The sequence below is a fragment of the Ambystoma mexicanum genome, chromosome 1p (assembly GCF_040938575.1).
Source record: "Ambystoma mexicanum isolate Mex_15411 chromosome 1p, UKY_AmexF1_1, whole genome shotgun sequence".
Lineage (NCBI taxonomy): Eukaryota > Metazoa > Chordata > Amphibia > Caudata > Ambystomatidae > Ambystoma > Ambystoma mexicanum.
This window is the reverse complement of record NC_090921.1, coordinates 464,397,548-464,412,204: the sequence shown is the minus strand read 5'-3', so window position 1 is coordinate 464,412,204 and position 14,657 is coordinate 464,397,548. Positions and strand designations below refer to the sequence as shown.

The 14,657-nt window shown below is 44.6% G+C and overlaps 1 protein-coding gene across 3 annotated transcripts in view; it reads right to left on the bottom strand.

Moving 5' to 3' along the window:
* Window positions 1–14,657, bottom strand: part of KLHL26 (kelch like family member 26) — a 374,709-nt gene that overhangs the window by 57,841 nt on the left and 302,211 nt on the right. Inside the window, exon 2 of one of the 3 annotated variants that reach the window (XM_069649307.1) lies at window positions 9,596–9,778. The exons of 1 other annotated variant lie outside the window; for it this stretch is intronic. In XM_069649307.1, the coding sequence (XP_069505408.1) occupies window positions 9,596–9,778 (183 nt within the window). One more of the 3 variants, XM_069649309.1, reaches the window with a different exon arrangement.

Sequence of the window (14,657 nt, the reverse complement as noted above, 5' to 3'; positions counted from 1 at the left end):
CCCTTTTCACCTTAGGGTTGATTTTTAGAATGTGAGAGTCAGATTAGTACTTTGGACCGTAAACGTTTCGCTTTGGACATTCTGACAATTGATGTACCCTTAGTTTTGCTTTTAGGTAGGGAGACCCCTCTTACAGCAGGGACAGAGAGGCATTTCCCACACCACTTTTATTTTAATAAAGGTCTTTGACCGAAAGCATGAATCCCTTGTGTCCTCGTCTCATTTCTGGCTCCTCACACAAGTCTGTCGACTTTGCATTTAACATCCAGTCTTCCGGATGTGGAACCATGGACATTTTCTTTCCTGATGTGAGCAGCTATCACTGCCAAGGTCTTAGCTTAGACATCACCCAAGAAATTGTGATGTAAACTAGTAATGTTCCATCCCCATTTAAAACCACTAATGGCTCATGTTTTTGCCATGGATGGGAATGTTGAAATATGTATCCTGGAGATAGAAAAGCACCAGCCAGTCCCCAACCAAAAGGGCCTTTGGAATATGGGCAATGATTACGAAGTTGAACTTCTACTTCCATAGGAATGTGTTCAACATGCGAAGGTCGAATATTGGCCTCAAGAACACACCAACTTCCGGAGACAGTTGAAGAGATTTTATTTGTTCAAATGGCAGCAGGAGGCTCTTTAAAGGCCGTCCCTCTCCATCTAATCTAAGAGTTGGTTTTCCCTCCCTAACCCAGACATCCGTCAACCCCAGGGTGGTGACTAGAGATTGGTAACCCCTACTATTCAAAGTCTGACTGGTGGTGATGGCCTAAAGATAAATAAATGCTTCATCTACATAGTACCATGCTCTATCATGCCTGAGATAACTTGGGCTGCGCATAGGGGTGCCTCTGAGACAAACACCTCTTGCTTTTCTCCTTACATGCTCAATTACTCCTCTCACTGGATCTTGTGGTCACGCTCCCATTCTCATCCTACAACCACCTTCCTACTGCACCAGCCATCTTTTCTCCGTCTCCCTCCGTTTAGCCCTCTTCCTACTGTTCGCCTCCAACTGTACTCTCTACCTCTTCTCTCTACACCCCAACACTACTACTTCTCTCTACACCACTACCCAACTCACGACATTACTAATACACTGATACACTCCCCTCACTGTACACTGCAATTCCACACACCTTCTCCCACAGACACTCTCCTTTCACTCCCTTCCTCTCTCAATACTCTCACACATCCATCATGCACAAACTCCAGTACCACCCTCTCCTACCAACCAATACCTAACTGGCACACTCCTGCAATAAATGTCCATGCTCCTCTGCTCGGCTTCCTACCAGCTGATCTCTTGGGCTTCTTCCTTGACCCACACCTTCCTGTCCAACCTTTTATCCTCCCGTCCTCCCGTCCTCCCCTCCATTGCCGCTGGCTGTTCTTTCCCCTTGGGGTTGTTACAGACAAGCCAAGATAAGCCCTGCCCTTTTTCATCCACAGGACTGTCATTCTTCCGTAATAATGAATGTCCACATTCGTGCGAGAGTCCGCTAGCCTTCCACACGTGTCGGATTGCTGATGGTGCCCCTGTGTGGCACATCTATTGGTGAGCGCAATTCATGAATCAGCATCAGTCTGTACAGACATTTCATACCTAGGTTAGTAGGTTTGTGTTCTACTGGTGCAGGTTCACTCGTGGTGGGTGCATAGTGGATGAGCGCTTCTCATGCTCTGGTTTGCCATGGTGTTTCGCCAGGAACAGATCGCATAGCGCCGTACTTGATCCCTATTACTGCACAACTCGCTCACAGCGGTGCCAATGGAGTGAGTTCTGTAATAGAAAGAGAAAGACACTGGCAGTATGTTGCTGTGCAGGCATGGGGTGATAGATAGTGGTACTGCTGTCATACAACCCACCTCTGAGGAAGGACTTGGTCTGGCGTTAACCCCAGCCCAGTAGGCCACCGGCCCCAAGCTGAGAGGGCTCCCTACCGACGGGACGGATCTCTGGCCCAGTCACACAATCCTCTTTATGAGGAAGTATCTTGTGTACTAACCCTTCTACAGCTCCTTAACTAGGACCTATTCAATTGCACCTTTTCAAAGAAGCTCTGCAATTTCAACAAACGGGAATCTCATTCTGAGATGGATGGATGGATGGTTAACAGAAGTCTGAGATGCAGCTAGAGCCCAATCAAATCCATCAGCATGTGTCACAGGACCCAGGTATCTGCTGCAATGCTTAAAGGAAACAATAGATCATGCCTTACAGGGATAAACGATTAGTTACTTTCATTAATGGGTCTTGGCTGTCCATGTACTAGAAGACAAAGCAGCATGTGCATAGGCAGAACCTAAATGATGAAAAATAGTGATGTTGCTGCTTATTGATATCGACATTTTATTTCTATTGCACTCCTACACAAGTGTTTCAGAGCGCGACAAGGCAAGGGAGGGGAACAGGGGAGAACAAAACAGCGACCTTACTAGGCCCAGTGACATTGAGAACGTGCAAGTGCATGGAAGTTGGAAAAAGTGGAAAGGGCGAAGCAGAGGAGAAACAGATAAATAACAATAAATAAATAATAAAGGCAACAAACAGTGGTAGTGCAGCCAGCAATTTGCAGATACAGACCCAGTGCACGGAGTGGCCCGGAGGCAGTGCGGGAGGGTGGCAGGGTGAGCAGGTACCTGGGCCCGGAGGACAGAGGGTGGCCAGGTGCACGGTGCCAAGAGAACAGATCAGCAGAGGAGAGGGGGAGCGAAGGCAGAAGAAAAGAGGACAGTCTTGAGGTGCTTCCGGAACCGGAGATGGTTCTCCTCAAGTTTTAGAGTGGCAGGGAGGCTGTTCCAGAGGGAGGCCCCAGCCGAAGACAGATCTACCCCCAGCTCGTTTCTTTGAAAAACGACTGACCCTGAGGGAGTTGGAGGTAGAGGAGCGAAGAGCTTGAGAGTGGAGGTATTTGCGGAGGGATAGCAGAAGGTATTTTGGACACAGGCCCCAGAAAGCCTTGCGGACAATGCAGAGGGTTTTGAATGTAATCCTTGCATCCATTGGGAACCAATGGAGAGATTTCAGAGCTGGAGAGATACGATCCCAGGGCTTGAGGCCAAGGACAAGTCTTGCAGTCATGTTCTGGATTATTTGCAGAGGGTGGAGAATAGAGGCAGGTAGATTTAGAAAGAGGCTGTTACAATAGTCCAAGCTAGCGAAAACTGGAGCTTGGGATACCATGAAATTCTGGGGGACTGAGAGGAAAGGCACAGTACCTCTGAGGAGGTGCAGTCGGAAATTTGACTTTTTAGAGACCTCAGAGATGTGGGCGGAGAAGGAAAGGGCGGAGTAAAAGATGACCCCGAGGTTCTTAGCCTCGCAGGTGGGGGTAGGAGGAGGGCCAAGGGAGGCCGGCCAGAGTGAGGGGAAAGGATGGGGAAGGTTTGTCGATGAGGAGGATCTCCATCTTGCTGGCATTTAGACAAAGACCATTGGCGGCACACCAATCTTGAATGGCAGTTAGGCAATCGGAGATGATAGAGGGAGAGGAGGTGGCAGAGAGCAGCCTGAAAGTGAGTTGAGTGTCGTCAGCGTAGCACTGGAAATTTGAGCAGAAAGTGGCAATGGGTTAGAGTTAACCCACTGGAAGCAGTGGGTGGGATCAGCCCATTGGAGCATGCCCTAAGTGCCCCAAGCCACCCCGCAGAGGCCACTGGGCATCACCACTGGCCATGAACTGTGGCTACTTTGCCCAGGGCCCCGTCTTTGGGCAAACCGGACCACTTGCAGTTGCCATGGCAGGTATTCAAATTTAGCAGTTGCCCACAGACTCATCATGCAGAGTAGCCATAGAATCTCTCCTCTCATCCAGTCTACAGGTTGGAGGAGGGTTCACAGGTTTAAGCATATTCCATGTTTTGCACTTGTATTTGCCATATTCCACCACTCTTGAACACCTGCACATTACCCTATTCCAAAAGGGCTACAGTATGCTCCATTTCCAAATTTATGCAGCACAGTTTAGGCAGGCCCATGACAAAAGGTCCATAAACAACAATGCCATTTCCAAATTTATGCAGCACAGTTTAGGCAGACCCGTGCCAAATCAATCACATTGGCCAATTTGAAATTGTGCCATCTCGTTAGCGCATATTAAAATCCTTGGGTTCACAAATGCAAATTGGCCACAAGGGCAAACATTTTCACAAGTGCAGAAAAGCTTCTGTAATATTGCCCCAGTAGTGGGATATCAATTGTGAAGATGAAAACTACTCCAGTGAACATAATGTAAAACCATTTAGATTCATTGCCAAATATACATCACAGTTTTGTGCCTTTCAGAGGAATTGGCTTTTCTTGAAAGCGAATTTGGATCTACTGAAGTACACAGATGCAGTGCCAAAAGTAACGTACAGACAAGCAGTAGCCTCCATGACATCCAACGAGCCTGAAAAAAGGGGTGGGGGGAGAAAATGCATATACAATGCTTAGTAAATAAAATGGATGGTTTATACAACTGTGGTAACAGTTACACCTGTGCATAAGCCCTTAGGAACATAAGTTAATTGAAGAAAAAAATATATAGTAAGAAATGTGAAGATACTATGCTTCATCAACCCTCGCAAACCATTTGAAGTATATATAATAATTTGCATATGCAATAAAGCCTATTTAGGCAGCACTAAAATGCAACTCGGGGGATAAGACAACATCTACTGGCAATGAGAAATCAGGACATTTGTGACCCAATTACCTCACAATGGTCCAAGAAACAAATATCCGATTATCTGAAAAATACAAACTTCTCATAGGGCATATGGCCAGGCGATATTAGAGGAGGAAACGCAGGAACAGTGGAAATCCTCAACACAAAATGGCCGAAGTTTTGTTGTAATTGCAATATGTGGATTTACGTGGGCAAGTTTACCCGCTTTCATGAAATTATCTTCCTATACTGGATTATTTTGTTCACAATTATCAACTTGTTAGACTTTACACACTGCATGCATTGCCGTTGAGCTGCATGAAAAACCACTTGCGCATTAAAATCAAAATTTGAGGGGGTGGGGTTAAACACAATTAGCCTCTTCCTAGACATTTAGGAAATCATTACTAGGCAAAGTTGGCCAGCAGGTTATTCTCGACAGGCTAGTCACCTTTTTCCTGTGTTACAAATTCTAAAAAGAAGGTGGTCATGGAAGCTATGTGCAAAAGGCCAGCAGATTATTCACAGAACATGCTATTTTGCACCACCTGTGTAAAAAAACAAATCCTTTTAGAGATCAAGATAGACCCACTAGTATGATCATCTAGACCCTTTTTAAAGTAAAGAAAAACTAGCGAAGGGAGTCACCCTTCACTACTGAGTCGATATTCTTTTGCCAATCCACCTCCCCTTTTCATATTTATTTTTTCTTTACCAAATTAAGTGGACATTGTAAAGAAGTTTGATACACTTCACAGGGTATATAAATGAATACAGGCTTGCAAAAACGAAACCCGTGTCGGCTGTTGAATCGAAAACCTTTTAAATGATATTAAGGAACTATTACATTTAAAACCAAATAAAAACGCACACTGTGCACATGTGATGAGTTTGTTGACCACCGAGCACTGACGGGCTGCCCTCCATTCCACATACTAAAGTTAGATGCTTTTCATATATGATCTGTTTTATGAGCACATGCAGAACAGGATATCCGATGAATCTTCGTTTAATAACTGTAATTCCAAAGGGTACAAAATGAGTGTGGCTCATCTAATGCAAATAGCCTTTATGCTCGTAAAAAAAGGTTCACCAAACCAATTGCTTAGCTTTCTAATGAGGCGGTTAGTATTGAGAGTACATTAGGTTTCAACCTCACACTTGGAGTTTGAACCAGTAACCTCTGAGCATAGGGAGAGTCAACATGAATACTAGACAACATGATCCAGCCTATGTTTCTTGTCCACCTTCGTGGACCCTGAAGGAAGGCTCAGAGTACGTCTTCGCTTACAGGGCTATACCACCCAGCTGTGTCAATCTACAAAATGGGTTAAGGGTGTATGCCTCTGCGATGACCATGAGGATGTGCTATGCTGGCTGTGACTTTATCAAATGAGGAATAGTCCTCAAAAGGGCTCAGCAAACAGACCAAAAGGTACTTCTCGTCTGTAGCATCCAACCTGCTGACATTTCAACTAGGACAAGGGCCACAAGTCCAGGTCATTATCCTATAAGGTGTCTGTGTCATACTCATCCAAGAGAAGGAAACAGACTAGTCATCAATGATATTTTCAACGCAACCAAAGGCTGCTCCCAATACTCCTTGTTGGGCCCATAATCAGCAGACATTTCTGTTGATGATAAGGGGCCTACCACCTGCAGGCCCCTTATCATCAACAGCAACTTGCAAGCAGGAACTTTGGTTGGATTGGCAGTGGTGTTGGGTTTGATGTGATAAAATGCAGTGATGCCTAAAAATAAAATCCAAATGTCACACTACTGTCCACTCAACATTTTCCTCCAAAAAAGGCATGCGGTACTCTTTCTGCAAGCTGTGCATAGATTCTGAGCTTATGATCATCACAACCAAAGATGAAGATCTGTGCTTCAAGGAAAACAACTCCCTTCTTGAACGTGACCTGTGTCTTCCTGACTAACTGTTCGTCTGTGTGCCTGGCAGTCAAGCTGTAACGGAGGCGTCCACCTGCGCTGTTGAACAAAAGAGCAGGACCTGGGATCCCAGCCTGCGTGCTTAAGTGTAGTAGCAATATCTTTCAGAACAAATTCCCAAGCAGCCTTTCAATGTTGAACTGAAAGGATAGATAACAGTTTGTATCATGCTTCATGCCCCTCCAACAGGCACAATACCAATGTGTGTTGACCAACAAAACGCTTGAAAGCCTCCACAGGGCGTCAACACGGTGGAGCGAAAAAACAAAATACAGCATGGCGTTCAAGCGTTAACAAGAAAAAAAACAGATGAGTGGGCACAAACTGTTCTAAATACATATACGCTGGTCATTTCGGTCATTAGATGGTGTGATGGAAACGGAGTGCTGGTGGGGACTACAGAGTCCAGTCTACACCCAAAAGTTTTCATATGAGAAGTCTGTGGATGGTGCAGAAGTTATCCATTAGAAACCCTAAATACAATAAAGTAATGCCGTCCAACAAGACGGATATTAGAGAAACACATTTTACCCACACAGGGGAAATGCCATTACAAAAAAAAAATATATACATATGTATATATCACACGGCAGTAAAAAAATAAAATTAAAAAAACAAGTGTTGTGATAACTGTCAGGTCTTAAAGCGCAATTAAAAATATATGCAAGGGTGCTGCCACCACATCCCAGTTCACTTCAAAAGAATGTATTAGATTACTTCAACTAATCCAGGATTGTGTCAATTTCAAGGCAGGCATTGCTCAAATGTTACAGTAGAGCCACTCTGCCATCGGTGGTGTTCAAGTACTCAAGTTACTCTCAAAATATGCCGAAATCAACTCAATATGTCAGCTTGAACCTTAAACATTGCCAAGACAGATTCAAACTGTCCCTATGTATAGAATATTGACAAACTCATGCCAGTTTCAGTATGGCCATCCTAGTTTTGATCTAGTTAACCTCACTGATATGCTGGTTAAAACATATTGCTATGCCAGTTCACACGGCTCCTAGCAAATGCTGCTGTCAGTTTCATATGCCCTCCAAAGAATTGGCATGCCATTTTCAATAGTGCCATGCGAATTTTGTATCAGTTAAGCACATTGTTATGCTAAATTCTAGAGTCAAACGGTTACAGAAAATCGCTTTCTCAGTAGGCAAAAATGCTAAGCAATTGGCTCCCAAATGAAGTAAATGGTTATGCTGGATTCCACATCAAGTTAAAAAAAAACGACCCCATGTGCATGCCTGTTTGTGCCCCTAGAAATCTCCTGCATCGATCCAATTAAGCCTATTTTCATGTTAGTGTCCACATTTCCCCAGAAAACGGGCATTCTCCCAGAAAAGCAGTGCGTCAGTTTCACATTACCTCCTCCCCCCAGAAGAAGGCCATGCTAGTTTCAACACTACCTTACTATGTTTCCCCAGAGAAGCATCCTCCGTTACTTAATGCAAATTTCAGTCTCACACACCCTGGTTCTGCTCTCCTTCCAGGCAGGCTCTGCTTCTAAATTCTTTATGCCCATTTCCCCCAAACTTTCAAATTGCAGATGTAGCCTTACATTCTCTGAATAATCGCCAGTGCAGCGAGATATCTACTACCCACCCCTCACAATCCTATCATTCAACCGGCTCAGTTGCATATCCTTTCCGCCCACTCACATGCGAGACGCGACCTCATGTGTTCAGATTTACGCCTCAAACCAATACTACACCACACTCCAAGAATCACCCCTTTCTGGATTCAAATTGCAGCCTTGATCCAAGATTTCACAGTACCATGGCAGCTGCCGCGTCAGATGACAACATTGCGCCTCCATCACTCTCCCAGTTCTAGGAATGACCCGAAATATGCCCAGATGCACTCCTCTGCACAGTGCCAAGTTCAGCCTCACATGGCATTGACTGCATACCCATTACAGCCATAAAGGAACACCAGCTTCATCTGGAGGAAGAAGTCGGGTGCACCAGTGCAGTTCCTGACCGTGGAACATGGACTTCTGGCTTCTAAACCCAGGCTGGATGATTGGTCATAACATTGCAGTTTTCTGGGTAAAACACAATACCTCAATGTGCGTCAAACAAAAAATAGAACAAAAAAAAAAAATCAGATGCGGCCAGTGTGTTCCACTGACAGGCCACGGGGAACAGGGAGAAGTGTACAGCACAGCTTTCTCTGCTCAGGGCTCAAGTCGAGGGTAAGCAGGGATGGATGGAGTCCCCCACCCCCACACTTTTTTTCCAGAAGTCTCCACTTTTTTTTCTGAGGGCACCTTGATATGCTAATTTCTGGCGACACCACATTAAATTGGCATGCCAATGACTGCTCCCACTTTTTTAATTTTAGGACTTGAACCCTGGTCCTGCTTGTCATCCAATTTTACAAAATATTGATACGCTGCCTCGGAGTTCATTGAAATTTGCTGCACTGCCTGCCCAGATAAGTAGTCTCGCCCAAGTCCTGCTGTATCCTCCGCCAACCAGTTCGCACTACACGCGTGTACTAAACACGTACAGCCTCCGAGCCCCAAGTACCATGGGCGCAGAATGTTACTGAGCTGCCAGTGACCTGAAGAACATATGGTAAACGTGAAAGAAAGAATAACGTTAGTGCCTAGCGTGACCCAGGCAGCGCCATCTCTTTTGCTTAGTAACGTAAATTGAGCAGACGGTGCCAGGTAAACCTCTGGGCTATAGGCAGTGCCAGAATTCCTGTGTTTCTGTTCCTGTGTAACCTGCTGATCAGCACAATAGTATACTTATACATATCAAGTTCAGCTAGTCAACTGAGGTGTCAGAAAAAGACAGGCATTTTTCGGGGGATGCGTACATCATCTTCATTGTAGTAGTTCTTGCATTTTTAAAAACAGGACTGGCTCACCTGCCAGGAAAAGAGCAAGAGAGCCCTCAAAAGCGAAAGCATATGGGACAAAGAGGAGGCAATACAAATCATTTCACCGTTTCTCTCCCAGTTCTCTTGTTGAATTCTCACCGGAAGTAGTCGCTGCACGCTGCCAAAACAACCTTGTGAACGTGAAAAACGTCATTATTTATAGTAAGCATCACATCGAGTAGCTGCCCTTGTGCACGCAGCGCCGCCAGTCCAAGCAGGAGGGTTGTGCTATGGCCAGGAGCAGAAAATGTGCACTTCAGAGCACTGTTCTTGTCAGCCATACTAAAATAAAACAAAAACACATTTTTAAAAAATGCTAAAAGAATGTGAAACTTTCATTAATACCCTAAAACGTACGATACTATATCCAACCGTACCCACGGCTAGAAAGCTTGACAATGCAATAACTGGCAGGGAGCGAGTCCACAGTCAAACTGACATCATCAAAACATCAAAAAAAGAAAGAAACAGGGCAAGTTTTGCTTCCCAGTACCAGTATGGCTTATCCGTTAAATGGTGCCTTGCAATGCCAGGTGGAAAATACTATTTAAAGCAGGAGAGTGGACTCATACTGGCTCAAAGAACAGCCCTCCGCATCCCCCACAAATGCCTGCGAGTACCCCGGTCTCATGTCAGACTCTGCCCTCGTCATAGGATGCAGAGAAACACAATCCTGGTGTGGTATTCGACCCCACACACTTGTGTGAGCAGTTAGGAATGAAAGTCAAACACAAGGTTGCCATGTTTTTCGTTAAAGACTGTTATTGAAAACAAAAAGGGCTTGGAAAAGGCCTCCATGACTGTGCTCTCAGAGGATTTTCCCACCTAAAAGCAAAAACGAAGGATCTGTGTGTCAGGATGTAGAAATCAAAACTATATTTGTGCCCAAAAGTTCTATTCTGACCCTCACACTACAAAACAAAATATAAGGTGAATAGGGAAATGTCTTTAACTTTAAGTGATTGCAAAAAGAGTTCATAACCCCAACATAAAGGTTCGCCAATGTGAAAGAGCCCTAGTTCCAGAGGGCGGCTCCCTCTTCCTTAATACAAATTATCCTCTAACACAAAGGTTTTCCAAGGTCAAAAAACCTCGACTCTAAGGGGGGGCGTGGTGAGGTGGTGCATTCCCCTGGATTCGGTCTCAATGCAAATGATTCTTTAACACAAACGTTCTCCAAGGTCAATAAGACTTGGTTCCAGAGGGTGGTTTCCTTCCACTAGATTCTGTCTTGAAACAAATACATTTTGGTCTAACAGTCCATTGTGTCTTTCTTGGCCCACAACAACTCAGTTATTTACAAAGCTGCTTAGCCCTGTTCCTTCTTTCAAAAGTTCCTTCTTGTTTAGGAAACAGCTCTTTATCCTTTTTTGTGACTTCCTGTAGATTTGCAACTGCCTGGTATACTCTCTTGCCAGGACTTCATATGTACTTGTGATTAGATGTATACTCTTCTGCTGGGACCTCTTGTATTCACTTATGATTGTCTGGTATACTCCCCTGCCAGGGCTTCTGGTATTCATACACACTTGTAACTGGTTGGCTTACCCATTTATATTCACATGGTTTCTCTTTTACTTCCACAATTGCATGTATCCCTTTTGATATAGTACAACTGGTTGATAAATCATTCGATTTTGGTTCCCCACCATATTTGCATTCTATACACTTCTATATGGCAGGGGTCCTTCTTTGTAATATGCCTTCTTGGTTTTCAATCAATTTCTTTATGTCTTTGTTTCTGTGGCTTTAGCACTTATTATTTGTACTTGGCATGGTTGCCGTAATGCCCCAGGGCCACCATTTTGCCTGGGTTGACTCACAGGTTCTGTGTGGCATCCTTGGTCATGTTTGTGCTTAATAGGCAAAGATCTGCCACCTGCATTTCTCTCATAGCTTTGCTTCAGCACACCCGTCTTGCTCCAGGTCCCCGTCGGTGACACGCTGCTTTCTTTGGTTTCCGAACGCCCAGGAGTCTTCTCCTGACGTGTCTGTGTTCCCGCAGAGTTCCTGTGCTTCCTAGCTGATGAGTTGCTCGGCTCCGCCAAACTGGTTTGTGCTTGGAAGCTCCACAAGTCTTGCAGAGAGGAGCAATGACTTCTCCTAAACAGCAGCAGCCTCTTGGAGTTTGTCTTCCACCTGTTTTTGGAATGCACCAGTGCACGGGACATTTAAAGATCGAACACTCATTGAGCTTGAGACGACTCCTGCTCTGCATTGAGGATTCCTTCTTCCTCGGCCCAGTATTTGGGCGATTGTGGGAAACGGAGTCCATTGATGCAGATTACTTGGAAATCACTGCCAATGGTTCTGAATGATGAGCCAGTTCTATATGGTGGATAATTAGAACTGGAAACGGAAGTCCCTGAGGTTTTACATATTAGTCCAAGGATGGAAGTTTGGCCTATCGGGTTTCGGGAAAAGGTTTGTCTATTTTCCCTTAAGGGGTATAGATGTATGGCATTAGGGTATTGGGTATCAAGGGGATTTCAACATGGACAAATGGGGGCTAGCAGGTCTCATTCAAAGAAGCTATGACATCTCTCCGGAGGCGGTCTACTCCCATGCGATCCTCCCTCATGCAGTCGCCCCTAGGGTCAGGATCAGGTAGCGGCTGCCATCCTCTAGACACATGGGAGGAGGTTACCGCCAGGAAATCAGTGAGTACTACATTGGATTCATCACACTTGTGACACCAGACTCCTTGCGCAAAGGCATAACACATGACTGTTGTCCCCCCTCCCGCCCGGCCTTCTAGATATAGCAACCTGATATGTGGATTATTTTGCCACCAGTGATCTTACAAAAGGGGCCAACCTGAGAAATAAAGGACTTCACATACATTGACACTATCCCATTCTTTCATGTTTTCCTGTGAGCACGGGAACAAAATGAAAAAACAGCCTGTTATCATCAGCCCAACACCACTTAGCAGAGGGTGTCTTGCATTTAAACTTTGAAGATGGCAATGTGTAGCATTGCTCAAATGTATGCTTCTCTGATGAAACTACAAATCAGGTACACACAGGCACAGCTAAATAATTCCAGAAGGAACTGGTTAAGTTGTAATGTTTTTCAAATGCTTCATTTCATCTCTCTGATTAAGTGGTTACAAGAGGATGAAGGCCTGCAAATAAATAACTTGTTTAACCTAATTAGTTGTAATACATCACATATCATCCTTGATAACTTTCAACCTGTAATTTCTCTGCCTCACAGAAACATTGATCTCTTGTTCTGACACAGTCACTGCAGCTGCCTTCACGTCTTCATCCACTTCCTCTCATTCATCTCGTTCTTCAGAGATAGGTGGCACTGGTATGCTCTTCCATCCAGTCTTTACCCCTCTCTCCTCCCTAATCCTTTACAGACCTTTCCTTCATTTGAATATCATTTTTGTCACTCAATTCAACTGTCATCTGTTATCTCACCCGCCTTAGCTTGGGGCAATCAGTCCATCGACTCTGCATTCTCAACTTTTAATTCTGCTCGCTCTTCTACTCTGAATCACTCACATCCACTCCGCCCCTTTAAACTTCACGTAAGACCGCCAACCTTGGCTGACCCCAGATCTCATATCACTCCGGTGCTTTCTTCACAGAGCGCAAATGGAAAAAATCTCACACTTTTGATCTTCTTGTTCCATTTGTACTCCACTCTTCTTATAGTATGGCGTTAGTCAACGCTAAAATACTCTACTATTCTAATCTTATTCTAATCTTATTCTATAACTTTCTTATCATCCATTGCGTCTCTTCCAGTCTCTGAGCAGTCTTCTTTCTCCCCCTTTGCCCGACCCCTCCCTTAATTCCGCTTAATTCTCTTCCGACTTTGCTACTTTCTTCTTGGAGAAGGTGAATCGCTTGAGTGTCTCCATTCAGATGACCATTCCCTTCGACACCCACTATTCACTTCTTTTTCTCCCCTTATTGACTCAGACACTGCAGCCCTTATTTCCAGGGCCCAGCTGTCTGCATCTCCTCTGGATCCTAATCCCACGCCACACATTTTTAAGGACATCTCTATTCTTCTTTCATATCTTACTTCTCTTTTTTTAATCTTTCACTCCTCTCCTCAACCTATGCTTCATCCATTAAACATGCAGTCATTCTCCCGCTACTTAAGAAACCTCTATATTCCTAATTTTTATCTAATTACCACCCGATCGCTCTTCTGCGCTACATTTCCAAACTATTAGAACGTGCTGTGGATTCACTACTCTCTACTTATTTAGATCACAACTTTCCTTTTCAATCCGGGTTTTGATCACTTCATTTTACTGAGTCAGCTCTACTTGCCGTCTCCAACTCTCTACTTTCTGCTCGTTATTTTAGATTGTCCTCCATTCTCATTCTTCTAGATCTTTCTGCTGCCTTTGACACTGCATCACTCTGCTCTTCTGACTTCTCTCTCCTTCCTTGGTATATGTGGTTCTGTTCTAAACTGGTTTCGCTCCTATCCCCTGGATCATTCTTTCTGGGTTTCCTGGGCTGGTCACCCTTCACCTCTGACCCCTCTAAACCTGTGTGTTCCACAAGACTCTGTTCTCAGGCCACTTATTTTCGCTCTATACTGCTCTGCATGCCAGTATCATTGAACACTATGGTCTATCATATCACTTCTACACCGACAATAACCAGGTCTTTTTCTGCTTTCTCCCACTCCATTCATAGTAACGTTTCCACTGACTTCAATCAGTCCAATCCTGGATGCATTCATGGTTCTTCCCCCTTTACCCATCTAAAAGAGAAATCATCTTCTTTCCCCCCTCCTCTTTCTTCTGCTCTCTCGTCATCCTTAATTCTTTTCCCACTTGCGTCATCCCTCCCTTGAGTCCCACATCTGCTACTAAAAAGCTCCTTTTTTCTTTGGTTCTTTCTAAGCTGGACTATTAGTCTGCCTTGCTTCTCAGTCTTCCTGTCCATCATCTTGCCCCCTGCACTACATCTTTAATTCTGCTATTCGTACTCTTTTCCGGCTTCCCCCTTCAGCTTCTATCTCTGCAGCCATACAGTCCGTAGCCTGGCTATCCTTTGAACCCATTCTGTTATTCCACTTCTTGTGTATTGTATTTAAATGTAATCACGGTCTGGCTGTTCCATATCTGGCTTATTTAGTCTCATTCTATATTCCTCCCCGTTCTCTGTGCTCAATCTCTTTC